The following is a 26,440-nucleotide window of genomic DNA, read 5'->3' on the forward strand; positions in this document are numbered from 1 at the left end:
CAGATTCTCAATTGTGATGCTCAAGATGAGTTCATTAATATTGATGATGCATGATCAAGCTGATAAACAATTTTCTAATTCTCAGGTCCATCAAAGATGAGCATATATAGGATTATATTGAATTTGGTAATAAGAGTTCTCTAGTACCCAAATCATAAACAATCTGATTATTTGATTCATAATTATGAAAATAGAATGAATAATATAGGATTGATTCTTGAAGAATTTATTAATTAACACAAGTGCAAGAAGTCATTCCATGGTTAGTATGCAGCCATGGAAGTAAAGAGAAATAGGAAAGGAAGAACAAAGAAGGAACTTGACGATAAATCCCTTTTTTTTTTTTGGAGTTAATGGAAAGTTAACTAAGGTTTAGATGAAAAACTAAAAATTGGTGGAATAATGATGTGTCAATTGTCAAGACCCTTAGATTAGAAAGAAAATCAAGATTTTAAGAAATTGACGTAAATTCACAACCTCCTCACTTTAGAAGAGCCGGATCCATAAATTTGTACTGTATAGTTCACATTATTTCCCTTCCTTACCAAAGATACCCATAGTAATCCATTCAAGATCTTAAATCCTTTTTTTGCATTTATTCACAATACATACGCGCAGTGCAGCCTAATTAATTTCAGTAATGAGGATATCCCTACAAATGGAAAGCATTGTTTCTGTTATGTGTTCCAAAATATCGAGAGCATCACTACTTCCAGCTTCATTCTTAACATTATTGGTATGTTTCCTGATTTGGCTGTGGTGGTTCATTCCAGTGGCACTGAACATTCTTTATGAATGGAGACTGCTTAGTGCTTTGCAAGACCAAACGCACAGGTTGGGCTCCCTCCAGACAAACCATAGCAAAAGCAGTAACATGGCAACATCTCCTTGGTATTACCTCAAAGAAGTGAGCAAGCCAGTCACGTTTTAACTGGCTATTGTTATCAAGGTTCGACAATCCAATAATATCAGAACTAGGAGTTTGCGACCCTTGACTCCCTCACCATTTATCAGGTTCATTCCCATGCATAATAAGATCATTCCTCTCATTAGTAGAAAGTATATCCAAGTGTTGTACATAGAAATGGAATCCACCTAAATAGCCCTGCTGGATTATACTATTTTCTCAATGCCATAAGAATTTGCATTGAAACTACTGAATTTAGCTTTTACACTTGGTAGACTGGTAGCTACTATGCTGCTTCTAACAATTTTCAAAAGTCAGCTGTATCAAAAGATTTAAAACGAGCAGTCCACCATTCACAATTTGTTGATTAATAACAGCTTTCCCATTAGATTCCAGGTACACGTTGAGGAACAGAGTTAAAAAACTTGCTTTACCACTTCTAGAACGAACATTGTTGGACCTCATTACTAGTGTAAGGTAGCCGCCTGCCAACAATTCCTTGATTGAACACCAGCTTCCACATCCTCATTCTGCAGAATAGTATATTAACTTGTTAAGAATCAGTATGAGAGGAGAGCTTAGCACCTTTAAGAGGTTTTGCACAGCTAAGATCCAGAATTACTGGTTTCCGAATACAAGTATCAGCAACATACGAGTCATCAGTAAACATCAAAGAGTTCTCAATGATAAGACTAGCGTCATGGTCAGAGATACCTTTTGTAGCTGAATACTTGAACGATCGCATTGGGGCATCAACAACCTGAGTATGGCCTTTTCTTTATGAAGGACAGTGATCAATACCATGACCATAGCCCTCACAACCAAAGTTAGACCAAATGGTAGGGATCACTGCCCTTCAAGTCCTGAGTATGGCCTATTGATTGTTCAACTTTCAAGTCTTTGGAATTTAAGATGGTTGGTCATCTTATAATCTTCAACATGGAAAAGAAGAGGCAACTACGAAATCGATCTTTGTCAAATAGAGACTTCCAATATATCATCTGAATAGTTTTTGGAGAAGATTATATGTTTCTCACTTATTTCAAAAGAAATATTCACATATAACATTGGACATAGTATTGATATCATATAAAGATAAACAGTAAGTCTTGCTGTCAAACTATAATTCATAACAATTGAACTCTTTGAAGTAGTGTAGAACTCATTACTGATAAAAGTAAGTAGGGTGCTCAGCGTTTGAGGTGCTTCTATATTCTGAAACATCCTAAAATAGTTGGGTTGAAGTGCTGAATTGAAATAATGACTTCAAAATATAGATTCCCTGCACATCTGATACACTGACCTCCTTCCTTACTCTCCCAACCACGTCTGAATTTCCTTAGCAGCATAGGATACATCCAGCAGATTCAAATTGCTTGATTTGAGACTTAAAGAAACAATAGTAAGGAGTCCAATTTGCTAGAGTACCACTTACAGAAGCTTGGTTGGATGCCTGCAATATTAATTGACATTCCCCAAATTAATGAAGGTTAAAACTGAATCAAAAACCTCTTTGCCCTTCCATTTCAAAATGAACAAAAGAGTTGCAGCAAAAGTAGTCAAATATTTAGGTGTGTGAGTTTCAGCTTCAAGGTTAGAGAACAGCCAATGCTCAAACTGTAAAGAAAGAGAGCAGGTGAAGGTGAAATCATACCAAGTTAAGACTATATCTTTAAAAAGATAGTAAAGTGCCTGAGGAAATTATCCTGATACTCCACATAATTTTTACATCTAGGACACACTGGATCAGCAGTTAACTTCCATCAGCATCTATGGATATTAGATAGAATTTTTCCATCTTTAACAACCCATAAGAGGTGAAAATCTTAGGAGGGAGATTAATTTTTCAAATAACATAGTAGCTAAAATTCCATCACGAGCTCAAAGCTTTCTCTTCATCAACAGAGAATACTCTGATTTCAAGGGGCCTATGACGTCAATTTTCTCTTGTTGTTGTTGTTCTTCTTCTTCTTCTCTTCCCAAACAGTCTTCTTTCTCACAACAATTGAGTTAATTTTCATAAACATCTGGTAAGTACTCTTATCCCTTACTGGTGTTCCACTTTTTCAACAACTTCCCAGAAAACAGTCTTCTTTCTCACAACAATAGACTTAATTTTCATAAACATCCGGTAATTACTCTGATTCCTTACTGGTGTTCCACTTTTTTCAAATACTTCCCAGTGATTCCTCCTTCTGATATTCCTTTAATTTTTTTCAAAAGAAACCTTTGTGACACATTCAATTGAAGCATCCCACCAATCACCAACTTATATATTGTCAAATTTTCTGAGTGTTACTTAAACATTAACAAGCCATAAGGTCCATATGATGAACAGTATATCAAATGTACTGTTTCCTTTTCATTTTGGATAAAGATGAGACCCATGACATGAATGAGCATGTATTAAGTGGTGGCCGATTCTTTTAATAGGTTCCCTGATCTAATCCATTACCCTTAAGACTTTGCATCTTAACAGTTCATAAGAAGACAGAAAAACTTACGTCTGGTTTGACAATTAAGAAGTTGCTTATATCAAATGTATGTACAGACAAAATTACCAACCCATAAATCGAAATTGGTCAATAATCTAAGACAAGTAAATACAACACATGAATCAGTGAGCTAAATCCCAAACAAGATATGTTACTCATATCTATCCACACATGTAAGAAATCATTAATATCACAAGGACCAACTCCTCAGAATGTTAAGATATTATGTCCTGTTAGATAGGATTTTTCTAACTGCTTTATGTTACGAACAATAAATTTTGAAATCAACATGGAGATGAATACATAACATTACTGTGCTCACTTTTTTATTTTCCTCTCTGATTACCCAGAAACCCCTCTTTTGGGTGGGGGTGACCATTGATATGCTCCTCAAAAGTCACACATGATCATCAATAGAATAAGTTAACAACACAAAGAAGCAGTACTTGCTAATAAAGGGTTGCCACTTGACGCCATAACTTCCATTCAAATTTCTTTTCTAATAAAGGGTCATACCATAAATTAGGATAACCAAAGATTTTCAATCCCCAATTTATAATGAGTTTAAGGTTTCTTCTTGATCTCTCATCAATTAGGTTTTGGACAGTGAAAGCATCTCAACCTGCCTATCAAACAAAATTAGCGTTCCAAGTTAATAACTTGCATATGCAGTTCCTTTAAATGTCATTGGCTTTTGTTAAGCTGCCACTATTCCTCACTTTCACAGTTTATCATTGTTGGCAAACAACCTCCTACTGATTAAAAAAGAAAGCCAATACTGAAAGAGTAACTTGCTTCCACACATTAAATGTAACTGGTATGTCTTTCAGCTGTAAAACCCAAAATTCAACAAAAAGCCAATACAATCCAAACTACAACACTAAGATTTAATAAACCTTCACTTACTTGAACAGCTAGCTAATTTGTTTTTGAATCACTACCAAATCACTCAAATGACTATCAACATTTTCTCCTCCAGCTTATTAATTCCTATGGAGAATTAATGCTGGTTTAACCCATGGATCAAGGCCGGAAGTAATTGCAAAGAATGGGGTCTAACAGTTGCTTGTTAAGAACTTACTTGTATGGATGGCGTATTAAGATGACCGGCAGGAAGTGGTCTGCCAGGGTTCTTGGCCAAGCTTCATAGTTAATGGGTTGATAACAAAGAATACATCAATAACCACCGTCCCCTTCACGCTCTGAATTCTATTCACCACCATATTCCAAACTCTACAGAAGATTAAAGATTATAAGAAAATAAATGTATTCTGGTAGGTAGCAGTATGAAAATCATTTTCGACAACTCCTGGCCCCTGCTTTCAGGATACAGAAGCCAACTAACAGCGAAATTTACATTCAATGAAGGTAGAACATTAACCAACTGAGAACAGTCAAAATATACTAGATCTAAGGTAACAAACTAAAGAACTGAAAAATGTTGTACATAAACATACACACCATGTAGGTCAATTATTAGGAATTTATACACATCAAAGGCTGCACAGTTATTGGTGATTGGTATTCCTTCAAAAGTAAAGATTTATAATTCAACCTAGAGAAGTTTGGGTCAAGAAGTTATTTTAATCTTTGGGGGCCAAAGGACAAGTGTAATAGTAGACTGAAGTGAAATGACTACAAACAATTATTTTTTTGATAACAAAGACATGAACATGCACCAACATAAATATATATGACACATACCATCACGAGAAACTAGTACTTCACAACGAGAAAAAGGAAAAAAAAGAAAAATGATGCATTCCGAATGTACTATAGGAAAGAGAGAAATAAACTTCTGTCATGTCAAATGGAACAATGAATGAGTAAGACTACAACCTGCTGTGTATTACAATCCACAACAGATAGCTAACATCCAAATCCAGATGCGAAACCTAACAACCAACAACCCTCTCTGGTCAGTATAACAATAAAAGAGTGAAACAAAAAGAGTGAAAGTAGACAACTATTGGTGATTGTGCTGTGTGCATTCAATAGTAAATTGAAACTTTAAAACCGTCCACAAAAATCTGGCGGTATTCAATGATGATTTTTAGAGAGCTTAAAAAAGTTAGATGGTAATCAAAAAGGATATCACAGATCCATTCTAACACCCAAAGGTTTCCAAGGAAGTCAGATGTGTTTATCTTTATTCAGCTGAGAGACTGACCAGTTTGACAAGCCACATGGTGCATATTATCAAAAGCATTTTGAACCAGTTGAACCCATGGGATAGCCCTCTCCTTTTGATGGGAACCATGACCCCAATTAAAATCCATTAAGTGGTGGCTATTGTTATAATAAATTCTTTTAGCACATGAGTCTCAACATATTGCATCTTGAAAATTCAAAAAAAAGAAGGAAACACTTATGACGGGTACAGTTTTAATCTGACAGTAAAGAAGTTGCGCATATCAAATGTACGTAGTATGTTCCATAAATCACAAGACTCAGGTCCACATACAGAATAATATCTAACCGATATATCAATATTGTCTAATAATAAACATACTACCTAGTGGTGAACTCAATCCAAAACAAAATATATTACTCATTCTTAGCAATCCAAACATCTATTAAAAACTGATTAAAAACCAAGTTTATTCAGAGTGTCACGCTATTGTATAGTGAGCTAGGATTTTGCAGGTGCTAGATGTGCCTAACAACTGATTCTGAAATAATCAAACATGAAAAATGCGAATGGGGAAACATAGAATTATTGTACTCCCTTTCTTTCCTCTTTTTTGAATACCCAGAAATCCCCCAAACCTGCTTTTTGCTTATTTGGGTCAAACTGGGGCCTCCTGCCAAACTCTACAATCTTAACCAGACCCTAATCTTAAGAGACAAGAAACTCTAGCAAATAGCTAGGTAGGTACTGTTAGGGGGCTCAAACCATTAATGTGCTCGTAAGTAGTTGCACATGACCATGAGTAGAATAAGTAACCAACAAAAAGAGGCATTACCTGCTCTTTCCATATCAGCCGTACAGAAAGAAGATAGATTGTCTTCTTATAGTGTTCAAATGGGATGCTTGTTGCCACCGCTTCCATCCCCAACTATGTTCTCATGAAGAAGGGTCATTCAATAGATTAGATCTAAGTATCTAACCAAACATTTTCTCTTTTGTCACCCTCTGGACACTTCCACCCTTGAAGGAACAGTAAGAACATTGGCAATGTGCCAACTGAGGGATAAGAACCTTTGGATCTTTTTTGTTACTATAGCTGTACCAAGATTCATAGGACAATAAGTTAATCAAATCTGTACCAAACTATAAACAGTACAGCTCTAAAAAGAAACAAGAAGTACTAGCCACTATGGAAAGATCCAAAATACTGTATCCTATCTTGCAGTTAAGCATTGCACTTACAACAGAATTTATGTGTCCAATTGTTTCAACTATTAGAGATTTACAACAATTATATGCTAATCCTAAATGCAGAGAAAGTCAGGGAAAATAATGAATTTGATCTTGTCAAGAACATCTGTCTACACTCTACACAGAATCTATGACCTCAATAATGGACAAAGTACATTTTTAACAATTGTGCCAAGAGAAAAGGTCAGTACATAATATCTTAGATAGTGGTGATACCATGATGTTATTTAGAATAGCACCTGCTTTCATAGATAAGCCTTGGGGTGGGTATTTTTTTTTTGGTTTGTGGTGGTGGTGGTGGGGTGTGGGGTGTGTGTAAGTGACATTTACCACTGAAGAATTAATTAGATAATGCTACAAATGCATTTGTGTGCCACTAACCTTTCTTATAGAACTTGAGGATATATGATATTAAACTTTCTATGTGCCTACATCCAGAAAATGAAGGGTGAGGGCTTCAAGTGGAGTTTGGAAAGGTACTATCGAGAAGGGACTCTGTTAATCAAATACACTGCACAGTACAGAGCCTTACCCCAGAGATGTATGGGTACATGCTAATAAATAAATAAAAGCGCGAGTCACTTCCAAAAGGTGATGGTTTTTGCATTCTGCCACACCAATTTGTTGTGGAGAGTGGGAGTGCTAGCATGGAAAATAACAGTACTGTATCCGATTGGGCTCTCCTGAAGCATCTTGAGATGCTAACATTCAAAATATGACCTCAATAGATTCCCCAGATATCTGATATAGCTCTTCAGTCAAGGATGCTAAGGTAAAATATATATTATCTGTTTTTGGGTGACTTTTATCACCAGAAATAAATATATGAACTCCATTATCCACGTATAACCAACTGCAACCAGCAGTCTTCTTGACCTCTTTCCCTTTCATCTTCTTCCTCAATCTCCCAACCTCCTTCCAGTTTCCCTCAGCGGCATAGAAATTAGCCAACTGCACATACCGATCACCGGTACCTCCTCCAAGTTCTAGAAGTCTCTCCTCTGCCTCTCTAGCAAGTATTGTATTTCCATTTACCCGACAAGCATTCAGGAATGCCCCCCATACACTGGTATCCAATTCTATACGGATATTTCTTATCAATGCTTTTGCCTTCTCAAGTTGATCAGCCCTGCCATACAAGTCAATCATACATGCATAGTGATCCAGTTCAGGCAATATGTTATAATCTTTTGTCATGGACCAGAAAAATTGCTCACCCAATTCCACCAAACAAGAGTGACGACAAGCTGAAAGAAGTGCTAAAAATGTGACTGCATCAGGGGTAATACCTCTCTTCAACAGTTCTTTGAAGATTTGGATAGCTTTAGTTTCACAACCATGGTGAGCATAACCAGCTAATATCACATTGTAAATGATTATATCTCTGTCAAAAACACTTTTAAAAATCTTTTCCGCATAAGTAATATTCCCAGATTTTGAGTACATATCAATCAAAGCACTGAACAATTTCTTGTCTCCTTCAATGTTATTCCTGAAGATGTAAGCATGAATCTGCTTCCCAGGGTCCAGGGCAGCTTGAATTGCACAGGCACCAAGCACACTAATGAGAATCAAAGCATCAGGAACAATTACTTCCTTTTCCCTGAACTCGCTCAAAAGCTTAAATACAGCTTCAAATTGTTGTGATTTGAGATATCCAGAAAACAAAGCTGTCCATACAACCATACTCCTTTCAGCCAATGAATCAAAAAGTAACCTTGCTTCTACTAGGTTACCTTGAGAGGTATGACCCGAGATCAATGAAGTGATTGAAAACGAATTTCTAATTCCCATTGCTGCATGAACTGACTTTGCATAACTCATATTTCCACACTTACAATAGACATCAACAATCCCACTACTTATAAACGGATTAGAACTCATCCCATTCTTCAACACAAAACCATGGACTTCCTTTCCTAGTTTGAAGTTCCTCAAACCAGAGCAAGCACTCAAAACACTAGCAAAAGTATGCTCATTCCATCGAAATCCATCTTCCGCCATGTGAACAAACAAATTCAATGCCTCCTCTACAAAACCATTCTGCACATACCCTGAAATCATTGTGTTCCAAGACACAGTATCGTTAATCTCCGGTTCTCTCCAAAAAAGATCAACCGCCATATCCAATTTTCCTTCTCTACAACAAGCTGCCACCATTGCATTCTTCGAAACCGAGTCAACCATCCCTCTATATCCACTAAACACGCGCCAAGCATAACGAAAACACCCGCACTTAGAGTACATATCAATTAAAGAGCTCACCGCAAACCCACTCAGATCATTGGCAGTTCTCACCATACACGAATGCAACTGCTTTCCATAACAAACCACCTCTAACTTGGCACTCAAGTTAAGCATGGTAGTTAGAGTAACCTCATCAACTCTAATCCGATCATCCCGCGACTGCATTTCGGCAAACAACCCAAGCGCACAAGCCTCGTAACCTTCTGTGCTTGTGTAGCCAGAGAGCATAGAGTTGTAAGTGACCAAATCTTTGAAAGAAGCGGTGTCGAATAGCTGCCGGGCTTGTTGCAAGTTGCGTGATCTGATGTGGGTGGAGATTATGGCGTTCCAAGAGTAGACGTTCCGGTGGGGTATTTCGTCGAACAGCTTCTGGGCGTCTTGAATGAGGCCATGTCTGGAGTAACGGTGGATGAGTTGGTTGGAGGTGAAAATGCCCAGTGTTAAACCAGATTTTATGGATTGAACGAGGGAGATGAGAGCCTCTTTCAGAGACTGCATTTACATACAATCGAATTTGGATCAGCCTAATTCGCTGTGCTTTGAGAACGGTATTGAACTTGAAAACGCCGTAAAACAGGGGAAGCAAACTTTAAATATGTAGGTTCGAGGACATGAACAGAACGCCGTCGTATGTAGGGCCTGGCACCATATTTTCCAATTTCGCCACGTCTAGTTTCCCATTACATAACGCGATAGAGCTAGCCTTTCGTGAGTTAAACTCACAACTTTCCACTTACGAAGTAGAGACTATGCCACTAAACCAAATGGTTTTGGGTGTTTCACATTTCAATGATTTCATAATGAAGGACAATTTATAGACAAAAAAAAAAACATATAAGTTATTGAAAAATAAAACAGATATATCCTTTAAAGATTGAATGAAACTTAGTCCATCTTACAAATAAGGATAATCTGCTCTCCACTTGCCACATGTCATGAGTCAATTTACTTTTTTACCCTTAACTAGATTGAATTAAACATATAAATACTAAATCTTACAAATAAGGACAATCTGCTCTCCACTTATCAGTTGTCACATGTCATGACTCATGAGTTAATTAACTTTTGTACCCTTAACTACTTCTTTTGACTTTTAATCCCTCAATGTTATATTTTTTTTTCTTCTAATAATCCCTTTATGTTACTTCTCAAAGGAGAAAAAAATATATATATATTTCTTTTACACGTTGCTAAGAGAGAGAATCTCAGAACTCTTCCTCAAACTTCATTTTCTTCTTTATTGCTAAACGTGTCCTTGGTTCAGTAGCAGCTTCATTTGCAATAGCAAAAGCAGTAGCAGTAGCAGTAGTAGTAGCAAGTAGCAGTAGCATGAGTAGTAGCAGGAGGAGGAGCAGGAGCAGGAGTAGTAGCAGTAGCAATTAGATTTGTCAATTCATGAATGAAATTGAAAACATAGAAAAACACATTATTTCCACAACAAGATTACCAAACCAGTAGCAATTAGTCAAACCAGTAGCAATTACCAAACCCAATCATCATCAAAAACAAAAACCCTAACTCTTTTATCAAAAACTTGTGTGAAGATCAAATCTTGCAATGGCTACTCCAATTCAGATTGTTGGTATACACATACCTCCTAGGCTCAAGTATCAGAAGCACAAGACTCGTATTGCCAATACATAAGCGAGGAAAACTCCCAACGGAGGATCCCGATACTCCTTGGGGCGATATCGGGAATCCCGAGCATCCCACGTACACTGAAAGAAACGGAACAAAGCTCCCGCAAATCTCCTACATTATGGTCATCTCCAATAACTCCAAAGAGGTAACTGTTTACTATCGCTTTCCATTATCATTATCTTATAACGATACTGACTTAGGCATCAGAGCGTTGAAGGCCGGCACACCCAGTCTTCCCTCTGACCATCGTCTGTTTTGCAGATAAGCGAGACCGATAGCGATAGTAGCAGACCGATACTTCCCCTGTTTAGCTGGATCAGACCCCTCTCGATACAGCTGAAACACAAATATTTAGAATGCTTCAAACCTAAAATCGAAGGCAAAGTAAGCAAATTATTCTTGCTTGAACCTAAATTAAAATGGCTCAACTTAAACCAAACAAGAAGGAAAGCACCAAATACATTTACTGATACAATCGACAACGGTACAAGATCAGCATTAAAGCATTTTGAAGCAGGAATAAACATTTAGCAACTGGAAACAAGCATTCAACAAAGATTCACGTCATACTCATCGAGAACTAACAAATCCAATCAAACAAACTAAATGGCAGATCTGAAACGGACCCAACAACGAAATGGGACAAACCCAATTCAGATTCTTATCTAGCAAACAAAACCCACATCAAATTCGATATCCACAAGGCTTTACCTTCATAGTCAAATGCCCTCCTTTGAATCTGAGCAAGAACGCTTATTTACAGAGATCGAAGACTACCCACTTGGAAATCATAGACAAAGGCAGACACAGAGTTAGAGAGAAAATAGATAAGGGTTGAAGGTTGCAACTTATTTCCTCAGTAATTCAAAGTTACTTAATCTACAGTTTTCAGATCTATGAATGGCCTAGCCATCTCCTTTACAAAGTTCAAGGTTGGATGCGTAACTTCTGTTGGTCAGGGGACCCGTTGGTGAAGGGTTCGACCTTGATCTCTTGGTCTTTCTATTGTCATCCTAAATGCGAAGGGGGTTTAGGGCTCAAGAATATTTTGTCTCTAAATCAGTCTTTTCTTCTGAAACGTTGTTGGGAAGTCTTTGAAAACACATCTTTATCAGCGTGCTTCATAAGAAGCAGATTTCGTTCTGAGTCTTTTCTTCCTGTTGCCTATTATAAGAGGTCGTCAATTTGGATTGGTCTGAAAAAGCAATGGCCTCAGATTAATATTAACTTGAGATGGTTGATTGGTAATGGTCTCAGTGCAAATTTTTGGAAAGACAATTGGCTTGGCAGTCCGTTAACCCAACTGTGCAATGTTGATAATTCCCTTCTTCCTTTTCTTAATTTGTAAGTAGAGGATTTTTTGTTTCAGAATCAATGGGCGTTGCCTCACTATTTTTCTCAATGGTTCCCAGATGTAGCTAATCAGATTAATAATGTGATTCTTCCCATTGATGGTGTTGATGATCAAGCGGTTTGGTAAGGTACGACATCTGGCAAACTCACAGCTTCTGATGGCTATGAATTATTGCGCAACAATCACCTAGTTTTGGATTGGGGTAAGCTAATCTGCACAGGGCCATTCAACCTAGAAAAAGTTTGATTTCCCGGAAAGTTCTACTAGGAAGGATTCTAGTTGACTCAAGGCTTCAACGAAGTGGCTTTTCTCTATGTTCTAGGTGTGAGTTTTTTTATTCAAAACAGTCCTTCACTTATTTTTAGATTGCCCTGTGATTTTTGGGATGTGGAACTGGATTCTAGGCCTCTTTCATTTGCATATGCCTTTACATGGGACCCTACGTGATTTAATTGCTGCTCCATTTTGGTCCTAGCTTCATTCTTCAGGTGCATGCGTTACTTTGGAAACTTGCTTTTTGTAACATGGTTTGGTGCATTTGGGTGGTCAGGAATAAACTTAGGTTTGATAATGCTTTATCTAGCATTATTCGATTTAAGCAATTTTTCCTTCATTCTCTCAAAGACTCGGCATTTCTATGCTTCAAATCTTGTGCTACTCCTTCCTCTTCCCTTCCCATTTTTAACCTGCTGGGGTTGTCTTCTCTAAATTATCGAGCCCCAAAGTTCACTCCGGTCAACTGGATTTGTCCCAGTCCCCCATGGATAAAAGTGAATACAGATGGGTCGTTTGTTGATGACCAAAATGCATCATTCGATGGAGTCTTTAGAGACTCTAATGGATTATTTTTGGGGGCTTTTGCATCTAGAGTAGTGGTTCCTAGTGTGATGATCTAGATTTCTGTTATTTAATTTTGGTAATTAATAATGGACCAGTTGTACGAATAATTGTTATTGTGCTTTATTCGAAAGTTGTATGTGAGGTGTAATGGTTTTCGTACGTATAATTATTCGAATTTCACAGTTTAGGGGGTCGTGTGAAGTTTGAATTTTTATACATTAAGATTCTCGGAAAACTTCCTTCACAAAAGTTGTAGAGCGCGTCGATACGAGTTCGTGGACATGTGAAACTCGTCAATCGGAGTTCGTATGAAGAAGTTATTGCCATTGAAAGAAGTTTCCATTTTGGTATAAATAAGGAATTTCTGAAAATATTTTCATAAATTCCATTTCCATTTCCGGAAACCATCTCTCCTCTCTCTCTTCTCTCTCGACTGATACCTTCGGTATCAAAGAAATCAGTCTGACCCGACTCGGAACCGGCCGGCTCGACCCAACTTTTCCGGCGAGCTCCGGCGGCGAAAATCTCCAGATCGGCTGGTCTCCGCCTTCCGCTCCTCCCTGTGGTGTCCTCTAGCGGCGATTCTCGCTAGTGACGGCGCAGCAAAGCGGCGAAGATAGAGGTATTCGGACCCGACCGGAAAACGTAGCTCCGGCGACGGCACGGCTTCAAGTTTCCTTCTTTAGCTTCGTGGGAGCCTTCTGGATCGATCTATGGTGTTTGTTTGGATCGATTTACGTGGAAATCGGTTCAACTCGGATTGAGCAAAAATTCAAAGCTTGTGAGGTAGTTTTCGACCCTTTATGGTTGTTTTCTGACTTCGAGCTAGTTATGAAAATTCACAAGCATGCTTAGATGAACATTTTTTATGTTGGGAGTTTTGGGAAATAATGAGTTTTGGCCGGCGGCTGTGCGCCACCGCCTGTGACGGCGTTCTGGTGGTGTTCCGGCCATATAGGGAACTGTTTTTGGTATTATATATGTTCTACTCGTTGATACGAGCGTTTTGATACATGGTATGCAAATTTTGGAGTTCGTATGGATTTGTTATGATTTTTACCGTTTCATACCGGTGGATTTATTCAATCCGTGAGGATTCGACCTTCCGATTGACTTGTGGTTAGGACATATCGATCATGGAAGTATTCCAGAGACTTTGGGAGGTCTCGGATGTGGTTTCGCCTCAATTGGCGCCACTTTGGGGATTTTATTTCAAAACAGGGGTTTCGGACTTAAATCAAATGTGAATCGTTACTAAGTTGAAACCGTGTGTGATTAGGTACTTGACGAAATATTTTGGACGGTTATTTTGTGGATTGGTTGCTTTGTTCTTTATTGAAGACACAGCGGGAGTTTTGAGGTGAGTAATCTTACAAGGTTCATTACGAACGGAATTACCATTATTGTTTTGGTGTTATTTGTTTAACTGCAAACCATAGTTGGTATTAGTAGGCATTCCTGAGCGAATGACTACGTATATATATATTTACGTGAAATATATATATTCTTGTGGATGATGTGTGATGAATAATATGCATGATGGTGTTCATATTATTGTTAAAGTCGACTTTTCATGGAAACAATATTGTGGAAAAAGATGTTTTCTATTATTCGAAAAGTACTGAGTTTGATGTTACATTTTTGAGTCAAGTGTGACTCACTTTAAATGTATTGGTCCTTGTACCAAGAGCCACAGATAGTGAGCAGGGATGGGGAAAGCCGAAACTAGATGTTTGTAACGTTTTTAGGTCAGGTGCAACTTACTTAACGTTTGATTTTAAGACCAGAAGGGGTCTAAAGATCATATGTCATAGACGGTGACCTTGATGTTTGATTTTATGAGCAGACGGGGTCTGAAATCATATGTCACAGATGGTGACCAAGGCAGGAAATAGGTAATCACGTCCTTGGCCGGACGAGTGGTTACGATTTCAGTCAGAGCTCTAGTCTGTCTGCCATTATAGCTTATGGGGGTAACGGTCGAGGTTGCTGGAGACTCATAAGTATGTAGTTTAAAGAAGAGTTCTAAGAGTATTCTTCTTTTATTGTCTAGATGAGACTTGAATTGCTTCTTGATGGTTAAGTTAGCAAACAGAATATTGTCACAACGGTGACTTATGTTATCCTTTCAGTGGAAAGGATATGGAATGTTGGAAGGAATCATGGTTGCATGGTTTTCTTAAGCTAATTTGTGAGTTGTTGATTGATGTTCATGAGTTACTCATACAAGCTTTCATAAGCTTACCGGGTTTGTTGTGTGGCAACCCGGTGCACCATTCAAACGGTGTAGGGATTAATCCTGCAGGTCAGGGTAATCGTGGCTGAAGCTGAGGTAGCTTGTTGACATCAAAACAGGTAGGAAGCAAATTTTGTTGGCTTTGCCATTGTTATGACTTCCTCTATGTAGTAAGCTCTGATGAGCATTTACGTTTTATCTTGTGATGACAATTTAATTCATAAGTTTGTGTAATATATAACTCTGTGGAGCGAGTATATATTAACTTGGAGGGTTCAGGGCATCAGTATGTACTTGGTTTAAAGGGGAAAAGTTTCCAGGTATTTTGTATTGATGACTGAACGATCACGCATGTATAATTATGAGATTGTATATCGATTTTTTTGTGTGTTAAAAATCAGGGGCATGACACCTAGTGCAGTGGATGCTGAGGTTCTTGCTGTCATTAAGGCCTTACATATTGCTCATGTTCGTCATTGGACGCATATTTAGCTTGAGACTGATTCAAGTCTGGTAGTTCACTATTTTAACAATCATACTCTGATTCCTTGGCGGCTACGGGTTCCTTGGTTGAATTGCGTGCATATTGCTTGTCAGTTAAATGTAAAAGTTTCTCATGTCTATCGAAAAGGAAATACGGTGGCAGATTGTCTTGCAAGATTTGGTGCCGCGAATGATGGCTCCCATTGGTGGGACGAGGTTCCTGATTTCATCTCTGGGCCATTTGGCAGAGACATTATTTCTACAATTTATTATCGGTGTTCCTAGTTTGGTTATAGTTTTTTTTTTTTTTTCTTTCTGTGTTTTTCTTATGTCTTTCTGAGACTTGAGTACTTTTGTTTTGTGTAATCTTCTTTGTACTCTCTAGGCAAGGTTTTGGTCTAGCCCCCCTTGCTTTGTACTTTTTTATTGGTTATTAATAAAATTTCAGGTGAGGGCGCTGAGTTCGCTTCCCAAAAAAAAGAAAAAAAAGAAAAGGGTTGAATCAGGGAAGCACAGTTTGAAAGAGTTGAAGAGTGTGGTGGTATGTGAAAATGGTAGCAATAAATATGGTCTGGGAAAGCTAAGAAGAAGAGAGATTGTGGGGTTATCGATGAATCAGAGAACGTGGGGTTTGCCTAAATTAGAAGAAAGGTTATTCTATCCTACAGAGGCATCATTATAATTTTAACGAAAAATTATTCTAATTTGTAATTACATATGAAACATCAGGGGTTAAGCCTGCTTTATTTTCTTTGGGTCTGGGCTCCTTGTCCTTATTTGATAAAACTTACACAAAGTGGGTTTTCTGTTTTTTAATCTTTGGTCTGTTACTTATATGTAATTTTCTAAAAAAAAAAAAAAAATGGAGGACAACTTTTTTTTTTCCTTGCTTATCAGGTCCTATGACTCCTATCAATCTATAATTCTATATTAACCTTCCTCCATACATGCACTGCATGTGTCAAAATAAACTTTTATTTTTGAAATTTTTTTTTTTTAAATATGTAATAGAAGAAAACAGTTCATTACAGAGATAAGATAATGGGAGAGAACAGTTATTGCAGAAAAATGATAATTGAGATAGAAAAATTGGTTGCGAGTGTTTTAGGAAGAAAGATTTAGGAGAATGATTGTATGTATTTATTGATAGTAGGGGCATCTTTATATAGATGATTACAAGTACGGAATCCGAATCATACAAGGAAAACCTAATCGAACATTGATTAGGATATCTAGAACATTCTAAACAAGTAATAGGAGTTTGGGCCAGACACATATAATTCGTGTATCCTTAAACAATCCACCTTGTGTTGCCCAAGCATCGGTGCTCCTCTCATTGTCTCATCAAAAACCTTGCCAAGTAACAAAAATCCAGTGGGAGAAAAACAACATCGGTCGAAGGAGAAAAAGGGTACAACACACCATTCACATTTCAAGATCAAAACATGTAGACATCTCCTTCTGATATTTGTGTCTCCCCCTGATGGCTAGGATCATGGGAGTTCGGATAATTTTCGTAGACCAATGTTTTTCACATGTTTCTCAAAAGTGGATTTAGGCAAGGACTTAGTGAATAAGTCCGCCACAATATCCTCATATTGAACTTGGTTAACCTTCATCTTAAGGAGAGTTTCTTGTTACTGATTGTAGAAGAACTTGCGTGATACGTGCTTGGTGTTGTCGCATTTGATGTAGCCTTGCTTCATTTGTTCAATGCAAGCAGCATTATCCTCATAAATATCGGTAGGCTCATCTATGGTAAACTTCAAACTACAAGTACTTCAAATATTCGTAATTATGGATCTCAACCATATACATTCACAAACTACTTTGTGAAGAGCAATAATTTGTACATGATTCAAAGATGTAGCAACAAGGGTCTATGTTGTAAACCTCCAAGATATCGCGGTGTTTCCTATGCATGATGAACACATAACCAGTTTGGGAACGACCTTTGTGTAGATAAGAAAGATACTCAGCATCAGCAAACCTTCCAAAACATTATTCATGTTTTGGGGAGGGGACAGAAGGCGTCGGCCAGCTGTAGAAATGGCGGCGGTCCAAATCCATCATGTCATCCTTCATCTTCTCTCTATAAGGTAAAACAAGCTCATATCTATTGTACCCCTTAAGTATCAAAAGATATCTTTTAGGCTAATCCAATGGTGTCACGTTAGTGCAGAGCTATATGTAGCTAACAAGTTCACAGCAAATGAGATATCCGGTATTATGCATTGTGCTAAGTACAATAACGCTCATATTGCACTTAGGTAAGACACTTCTGCTTCTTGCACGTCTTCATCATCATCCTCAGGACATAACAGATTCTTTTTAGGGTTAAGATTATGGACGACCATGGGAGTGCTTGCAGGCTTAGCTTTATCTTCATTAAAGCGCTTAAGCTAGATAGTGAGCCTTTCAATCCATATAGTGAGCGTTTCAACCTTAGGATGCCTTAACGATCATCAATTTGGCTGAAAATTTACAGAAGTGATCTACTCATATATACCTAAAAGCTGAATGGTTAAGATGTGAATGTGTGATCGAAAAGTGGTCAAAATATGGAAATCCGTACCGTAAGCTAAGGATATCCTTAGCAGAGAACGCCTATATATATATATAAGTATCCATATCCCCATAAAGATTCGTTGTGACCCCACATCCATAAGCTGCATGTTCTATTTTGCAAAAACTACACTGACAAGGTAGCGGAACATAATGACGTCCATTATGGTAGAATATGTCTCCTCATAGTCGATTCCAGGGTGTTGTGAGAAATCTTATGCCACAAGGCGAACTTTGTATCTTACAATTTCGTTTCTCTCATTACATTCTTCTAAAGGATCTGCTACGTTCTGAAGCTCGATAATTCTTCACACTTCAAGTTCGGAAAACATGGCAACTCGCTGGAAAACTAAAAAAAACTATCCTATTCGATTCTCCCTCATAACTTGTCATATGGACCAACAAACACCATGGATAAGTCGGCGAGGATGAGAGGAAGCTTCTAACATTGGTGAGACACCACGGTATGGCTGAAATCAGAAAATCCACCTGCGAACCCAGAATACTTTCGGGCTTCGATTCTCAGTCACCAGAGCTCATATGAAGAAATTGAGACCAGAGGGAGGATGATGACGTCAAGACGAAGCCAATGCCACCAGTCCGCTGCCGAGAAGTGGTTGGACTATAGAGAATTGGTCGGGTCATCCGTCGCAACATTTCTGGTCGGGAAGGTCTGGTCTGGGGTTGAGATCTAATGCTTCTCAAGTTGGTCCAACATATATATAATCAAATCCTACGGTCCAGATCTTGCGGTGATTAAAATGGATGCTCCAAATTAAACCGCCTTTAAATTATATTTTTAAATAATTTTTGGATAATACAAACTTCCAAAAATCATTAAAAATAGCTTAGGTGTCCGAAAAATCCTCCGAAAATTCCTACGTACTTGTAACGACGCTAGTTTAATCTTACGGCCTCGAAAGGTAAAATTAAAAAAAAATAAAGTTTTTCAAGTCCATAAAGAGTTTCAAAATAATAGAAATTCAAATTAAAAAAAGCTTGAAATTATTTATTCTTTCGAAAATAGGAAACTCAATTTCCAAGATCTCACAAATACCTCGATATACATGGATCTATGTAATAAAATCAGTTAAGAGTCTTTTTAAGTTTTTTAATTTTCCTTTTGTCAGTCAGAAGGTCTTATTTAATTTGGCACAACACATTGACATATATATACTAACAGGAACTGCATGAGAACTCAAAGTATATTTTCCCTTAATTACCTTTAAAATAGGTTTGAAGAACTGCGATTATGCATTAAACGCAACTTTGATTGTGCGCAATGGCGGATCCAGGATTGGAACCTTGGACGGGCTAGATTTCTTAAACAAAAAAAAAAAATTATATATATATATATATATATATATATATTATGGAGAATCTCGACGGTGCGAGAGAATTTTATAAATTAAAAAAAAAAGTACATCTAGTCAGGGGGGGACGTAGTGAGCCTTACCCCTCAAATGCATATCTATACAAAAATAAAAAACAAAATCAACAACAAAATAAACGTGCAATGCAATACAAGAACCTAAACTAACTAAATCTAACTCTACGAGTTCCACAAGCTTCAAACTCTTTGATCACCGATTCATTGTCAATAGATTCAGCATATTCTTTCTCAATGTGAAGGACCATACAATCACCAAGAAACTCATCCTCCATTTTGTTTCTAAGTTTATTCTTAATGATGTTCATAGCTGAAAATGCCCTTTCAGTGGTCGCCGTAGAAACAGGAATAGTCAAAACTAGACATTTTACTCTAACACCTATAAATTAAGAAATTAACTCTGAATTAACTACTTTTCATAATAACTAATTTAACATAAATAAAAAACCACAATATAAATTATATGAAAGAGAGTTGTTGGTAACGAAAGAAGCTGACAATAGTGATTAGGTCGAGCATGTTGATGGTGCAAAGACAAAGACAAATAAACTAAAACTAGCTGGCCCTGGAGGTTTATATATATGTGAATACAGTGAATTGCGAAAGATGATGAGCTTAAATAGAAAGCTGGAAATTTCTCATTCTCATTCTATATAATTGGTCCCTACTTTCTTGTTTAGTAATCGATCAACTGATCAAGTATATATGTTTCTCTACTCTAACACTAGCTGGTTTATACTTTATATTATTCTTAAATCCCATTCAATCATATCTACTCTAACACTACTTTCTTGGTTTATATCATATCCATCATTCAATCATGAATAAAACCACCTACCCAAAATCCCAAATCCACCTTAATTACTAATGCACAATGAACAGAACACACCAGCCCTACCTAAGAAATTGCAGAACTGCAGAACCCAGAACTGCAGAACCAAGAAGTCGGAGAGAAATCAGAGCTGCATACCAGATTTCCAGAATTCCAGACCAAGAGACAACCTTCATTCTTCAATCCATGAAATCATCAATCCAATACAACCTACGAAATTGAATTTCACATCAATCCTTAACCCTAGAAATTGCCCCAAATTGGATTGATTCAATTAAACAAAATCTTACATTCAATTAAAGGAGGAGGACTGGAGGCGAGTCAGGCGACGAACTGGAGGAGGAGGACTGGAGGCGAGTCAGGCGACGAACTGGAGAAGGAATCGAAGCACTTTGGGGAGGAAGACTGAACTATTGATGTCTTGAACTCTTGATCTCTGAGACTTGAAGTGGAGAAGCCGACTAGCCGAGCTCTGCTAGAGTTTAGAGGAGGAGGACTGGAGGCGACGAACTGGAGATTGGAGAAGGAATCGAATACGAAGACACGAAGTGGAGAGGTCGACTGGAGTAGTGGAGTTTGGAGTGGGTTTAGGACGGGACCATACCTAATAAAAAAAAAAAAACTAAGTATATATCTATTTTTTTTTTCAGACCCAAAATTTTCGGACGGGCTCCAGCCCGCCCAAGGCTGTATGTAGATCCGCCACTGATTGTGCGCTATTAGAAACTGGGAATAAATCCACTGCCATTTGGTTGTTTAAGGGCGTGAGCCGCCTGCCTAGTTTACAAGACCACTGAAGTCGGCCTCAACGGTATCTATCATGGCAAACCCAACCACCCGGAGATGACCCAACTCCAAATTAAAGACCCCAGTCTTCGTCAAAAAGGAAATGTAGTGGAATTTTTTTTCACACAAATTAATTGATGAACCTTTTAAAGTTTCATTCATTCAATGATGCTGTTTTTTCTTTTTCCATGACTTTAATTTTTTTTCTATAGAATTCCATGACTTTAATTACTACATGAAAGAAAGATCGAACTGCCTTAATGCATCTTTCACGCGGCGCACTCATGCCCTTGTTCTTGAACAGTAGTAGATGCAATTAGTTAATTAATTCAATAACTCGTAGCAGGACAGTTCTAATGTTCTATAAATATCTCCTTTCATTTTCTTGAGTGCAAACCAGATTCATCAAACTAAACACAGACTATGGGGTTATCATCATCACTATGTTTGGCATTTGCGTCCATTTTTATTGTCACGCCCAGAATTTTGAATAACAAATTCAAATCCGAAACATGAATTAAACAACTATGTCAAATAACGTTCTGAATTTTTTTCATAAACAACTACACCGCACGCCACTCAAATTCCAAAACTCGAAAACCTCGAGTTAATTATTACAACTCATGCATTCTTATAATTTAAAATTGTAAAGCACTAATTGAACATAACAAACCTCACAATAGAAGGAAATAAAGTAAGTGCTGCAACCCTTAACCAGCTCGGTCTCCTCCCTGATTATCCTGACCTGCAGGATTATCCGCTACACCGTTTGAATAGTGTACCGGGATTGCAACAACACAAAACCCGGTAAGCTTTCTGAAAGCCTGTATGAGTAAACAAGAATGAAAGGTTGATTTATTAAATCACAATTCTTTTAACTCAAGTAAACAACCAACAATCTCTACAATCGATCACCAAAATCATCAACTCCAAATCACCAAGAATTAATACGGGATCAAAACTCACATCTTTCTTCCCAAAACCCCGAAAGCGTATTTATACAAATACGGTGACTGACAGACTAGAGCTCTAACTGTATCGTAGCCCATCACCTGGCCTAGGTTATGGCATCTGACATGATTGTCAATATCGTCGTCCATCATCATAGTTTAGAACATCCGATACGCATACTCAACTTAGCCCGTCACCCGATAAGGGTCATGGCATCTATTATACTCAACCAATCGTAGCCCGTCATCCACCTAGGATTAGAGCATCTGATTCCCTCATACCGGTCACTACGTCGACCCTAAATCCAAAATCGGACATATAGAATAGCTTTCACACCACATGATCCACATTTCATTATTCAACAATTAAATGCGAGAATAATAGCTTGAATAATAACCAATCCATTCCCAATCATTTCATCACACCAATCACACGTCAACCAATATATATATATATATATATATATATATATATATAATCATTCACTCAGGAATGATCTCTAATACCAACTATACACCACACATAGTGAAAACCGAGAAATTCACTTTTATAGTTTAAATACATTTTACTTACCTATGGACCGTAGAAGATCAAGCCCATGTATTTTAAAACAAATATTCATTTCCGTAAAACATTTTCAATCCATTACGATATAAGTAAAGTAATTTTGGTTCGTAATATGAACCATGCATGTGAGGTTTACGCACCTTAATACTCTCGTTGCGTCTTCAAATTAACACGATCACACCAAACTCGCTCGCCCAAGTAAAAACCGTCAATCACCTAATCAAATGTAACTTGAATTTAGCCCACAACTCATAAAATAAAATAAATGACGATCTAACGGTCGGATCGAATTATACGATGATCCAACGGTCGGATCCTCACGGATCGCCCTTTGGATCATCCTCCCGAAATTATCACGAAGATCCAACGGTCGGATCTTCCTGAATCGCCTTTACTATCATCTCCTCAGATTTATATGAAAATCCGACGGTCGGATTCTCATGAATCGCCTTCCAAAACACTAATTCACAATTATACGAAGATCCAACGGTCAGATCTTCGCCCGTGACCACACAAAGTCATTGGGACAGTCATACGATCAACATATCAAAACTACAAGTCCATCGGACGGTCCGATCTTCACAGATCACAAATCGAACGATTGAAATCGATCGAAATCGTAAAATTCATAACTAAATCATAAGATATCCAAAAATCGCGTATAATATATCGAAATGATCGTATTGAAATGTAGAATCTAAAAAAGTAAAGAAATCACATTTTTGACCCCCGGAGGTGGCCGGAAAGGGCCGCCGGAGTTAGGGGCAGAGCCGCCGCCGACCACCGCCAATGGTGTCGGGGCCAGGCTTCTCCTCTTCATCTCATCAAGCCTAACCATTGTCCTAACTAGCATGAAGTCTGAAAATGATCGGAAGTGGTCGAAAATTACCTAGAACAGTTGAACTTGGCGGAAATTTTCCAGAATCCGGTAGGTGCTCCGATCGACGTAAAAACCTCCACCACTCGCTTCAATCCTTTCTGGAGACTTCTTCAGAAACGTAAGGCAAGTTTACAGGTTCAAGAATCAATCAAAACGAAGCTCTACAGCTCTAGATATCCTGATCGAAAGTTTCGGTGGCCGGAAAAATTCCAGAATCCGGCGATCCTGAGTTTCGACGTAAAAACTTCAACAAAACGCTTCGATTCCTTATGAAGATTTGTTCAGAAACTCAAGTCGAGTTCATCAAGCCAAGAATCATAAAGAATAGTGGTCTGTAACTCGAGATATTCTGATCGAAAGGTGGTTTTTCGATCTAAACGGGCTGAGCTCCGGCGAACATGAAATCGATATCCCCAGGTCCGGTCCTTCTTGGTGCTTGTTCAGAAAGTTGATGCGAGTCTAATGAGCCAAGAATCAAGAGGATTGGTGGCTTGTAGCTCGAGATATCGAGATTGACTCGAAATAGGCTCAAACGAAGCCGGGTCCTCCGCCGTCGCTACAGTCCATGTTGCGGCCCAAGGATGCCACCTGCGGCTGTGCAAGGTCTAGGCGAAGCTACTGGAGGTGGTCCGACGTCTTGAGGTGGCCTGAAGAGGGAGAACAAGGCTGGAGAACTAATGCTCTGTTTTTCGGACGTGAAACAGGAGGAGTGAGAGAGATAGTAGTCTGCTTGTTAGCTAATGATCTGTTCCTCAATCATGCACAATCATGAAAGAGATAAAGCGGTGGTCTCTACTGCCTCAAACAAGGAAAGGTGTCTGCCACAATTTCACTTTGATTAAAGAAAACAAAACTCGGTTATTACATTTATGCTTTCAAAACTTGTGTTGTTCCATCTTGCGGTGGCCAACTCTTTGCAGTCATATATTCCTACTTGCCATGATGTCGAGAACTCCGCGCGCCTTGCTGCAATTCAAGCAAAGCTTTGTCATTGACATGTCTGCTTCAGAGTATGAGGGTGCTTATCCAAAGATTTCTTCATGGAAATCTACTGGGGAGCAAAACATCAGTTGTTGCTCATGGGATGGAGTGGAGGGTGATGAGAAGACAGGTCATGTGATTGGTCTTGATCTTAGTAGCAGTTGTCTCTATGGCTCTTTCAGCTCCAACAACACTTTATTCGGTCTTGTTCATCTTCAAAGTCTAAACCTTACTGATAATGACTTCAATTACTCTCAAATTCCTACTAACATTAGGAACTTTTCAAGGCTCAGGTATCTCAATCTTTCTCACGCTTACTTTTCTGGTCGAGTCCCATCTCAAGTTTCACAACTGACCAAGTTGTCATCCCTTGATCTATCTAGCACTTATGAGATGGGACTCGACCAGAAAAGTAAGCGTGAGAAAGATTGAGATACCTGAGCCTTGAAAAGTTATCTCAATCTTTCTCACGCTTACTTTTCTGGTCGAGTACCATCTCAAGTTTCACAACTGACCAAGTTGTCATCCCTTGATCTATCTAGCACTTATGAGATGTCTAGAAATGGTGGGATGTTCTCTAGGAGAAGTCTGGAATACGCAAGCTGTAAGTTACAGTCTCTGACAAGGGCTGACGTGGCGCAAGGGGAGGCATACAATTACTCAAAGCAGGGGCAATTGGTAATTTTGAAATCGACGGTCGTTAGGGATTAAAATTGTGGCCGTTAAGGTAAAAAATGTCTCATAAGACAACAATATAGCATTTGAGAAACCACCAACCCACCACGTCCCTCCATTCATCTTCTATCAAATGAAGCCCCTGTTGATCAACACAGCAGGGAGAGTGAAAGAAAGTGATCGATCAAATATATATCGACAAGGTGTTCGTGAAGATCAGTTTGAACGATGGTGTAGTCGAAGATCAAGAAGGCGATGAGGAAACTTTCAAATCTCACAAAATTATGCTGGAATAGCGAATTTGCGGAAATCTGACTAATTATCTCATCCCAATTTCAAGTTTTATTAGATGTGAGATTACTAGGTACGTAAAAGTGATCCTTGGTAATCAAACCCAGAAACGAGGTTTGTATGAGTGGAGTGTGTGCAAGTATAAATGGTTATGAAATCTATCCCATTTACTCATAGATAACAGGTTGTAACGAAATCTGTCACCTACCTTTGGGTGTTGGATTTGCTCACACGTACAATCATCAATTTTGCTGAAATGGAATTTGGGCATAACAAAACTTGGATATAAGCCTACAGAACAGCTCTGCAACGACCTTGCTTGACTACTTCTGAGAACCCATAGGTAGGTGATTTCTATACCGGAATTATGAGGACAAATTGATCGTGGGTGTAAATCATTCTCGCCCTTTGCTAATTTATATGAATCAAATCAATCTGATACCTTGGAATCAATTTAGAACAACATATGAATTAACTCAATCTCATCTCCATCTTCTTTCTACTAGTTTGGTCCAATTATAGTGAAAATAATGGATCAAATATGGAGATGTGTAGGATATAATCACATCCAAATTGAATTGTATGACGTCGGAGATTGAAATGACATGAGATATTGTTTCTTTGGTTTTGGATGCTCTGCAATTTTATCAGGGATGGGTTGGATTTATATCTCTTCTTTAACCTCCATCTAAATCAAAACCAAACCCAAACTAGTTATGCAGACCCAAACTAGTTATGCAGACAAATGATGTTATAGAAAGGACCTAATTCAAGGAGAAGAAAGAGAAGCCAAAGAAGAAGAAAAGTTGAGAGAAGAGAACTAGAGAAGGGGAAGAAAGGAGAAGCTCATCCGGGAACCAAAAACGCTGGATTTGGTATAGAAAAGAAAGAAGACAAACAGTGAATCACATGAGTAGAACACTAGAACGGTAGAACA

At 38.2% G+C, this 26,440-nt stretch overlaps 1 protein-coding gene and 2 long non-coding RNA genes across 4 annotated transcripts; all 3 read right to left on the bottom strand.

Moving 5' to 3' along the window:
* Positions 1 to 1,034: 1,034 nt before the first annotated feature.
* Positions 1,035 to 9,708, bottom strand: LOC112174535 (putative pentatricopeptide repeat-containing protein At3g18840). 2 transcript variants are annotated; one of them, XM_024312323.2, is made up of 7 exons: positions 7,317 to 9,708; positions 7,166 to 7,212; positions 6,369 to 6,629; positions 5,242 to 5,297; positions 4,484 to 4,635; positions 1,622 to 2,360; positions 1,035 to 1,437 (listed from the first exon to the last, which is right to left on the bottom strand). In XM_024312323.2, exon 1 carries the CDS (start codon positions 9,527 to 9,529, stop codon positions 7,493 to 7,495), a length of 2,037 nt encoding a protein of 678 aa, XP_024168091.1. In that variant the 5' UTR covers positions 9,530 to 9,708; the 3' UTR covers positions 1,035 to 1,437; positions 1,622 to 2,360; positions 4,484 to 4,635; positions 5,242 to 5,297; positions 6,369 to 6,629; positions 7,166 to 7,212; positions 7,317 to 7,492. The 2 variants fall into 2 exon arrangements, with proteins under 2 accessions (XP_024168091.1, XP_040363703.1); XM_040507769.1 differs by lacking the exon at positions 7,166 to 7,212.
* A 9,815-nt stretch (positions 9,709 to 19,523) lies between these two features.
* LOC112174538 lies at positions 19,524 to 21,047 on the bottom strand. The gene is made up of 3 exons (XR_002926048.2): positions 20,663 to 21,047; positions 20,439 to 20,582; positions 19,524 to 19,919 (listed from the first exon to the last, which is right to left on the bottom strand). It is a non-coding gene; the product is annotated as an uncharacterized LOC112174538 (long non-coding RNA).
* Positions 21,048 to 21,731: 684 nt separating this feature from the next.
* On the bottom strand, positions 21,732 to 24,761 carry LOC121049737. Its single transcript, XR_005801193.1, has 3 exons — positions 23,566 to 24,761; positions 22,817 to 22,892; positions 21,732 to 21,982 (listed from the first exon to the last, which is right to left on the bottom strand). It is a non-coding gene; the product is annotated as an uncharacterized LOC121049737 (long non-coding RNA).
* Between the last annotated feature and the right edge of the window lie 1,679 nt (positions 24,762 to 26,440).

This window comes from Rosa chinensis, chromosome 6 (assembly GCF_002994745.2).
Source record: "Rosa chinensis cultivar Old Blush chromosome 6, RchiOBHm-V2, whole genome shotgun sequence".
In the NCBI taxonomy this organism is placed as follows: domain Eukaryota; kingdom Viridiplantae; phylum Streptophyta; class Magnoliopsida; order Rosales; family Rosaceae; genus Rosa; species Rosa chinensis.

Coding starts and splice junctions, on each gene's coding strand:
- LOC112174535 (XM_040507769.1), bottom strand. CDS start 9,529: ATGCAGTCTCTGAAAGAGGCTCTCATCTCCCTCGTTCAATCCATAAAA.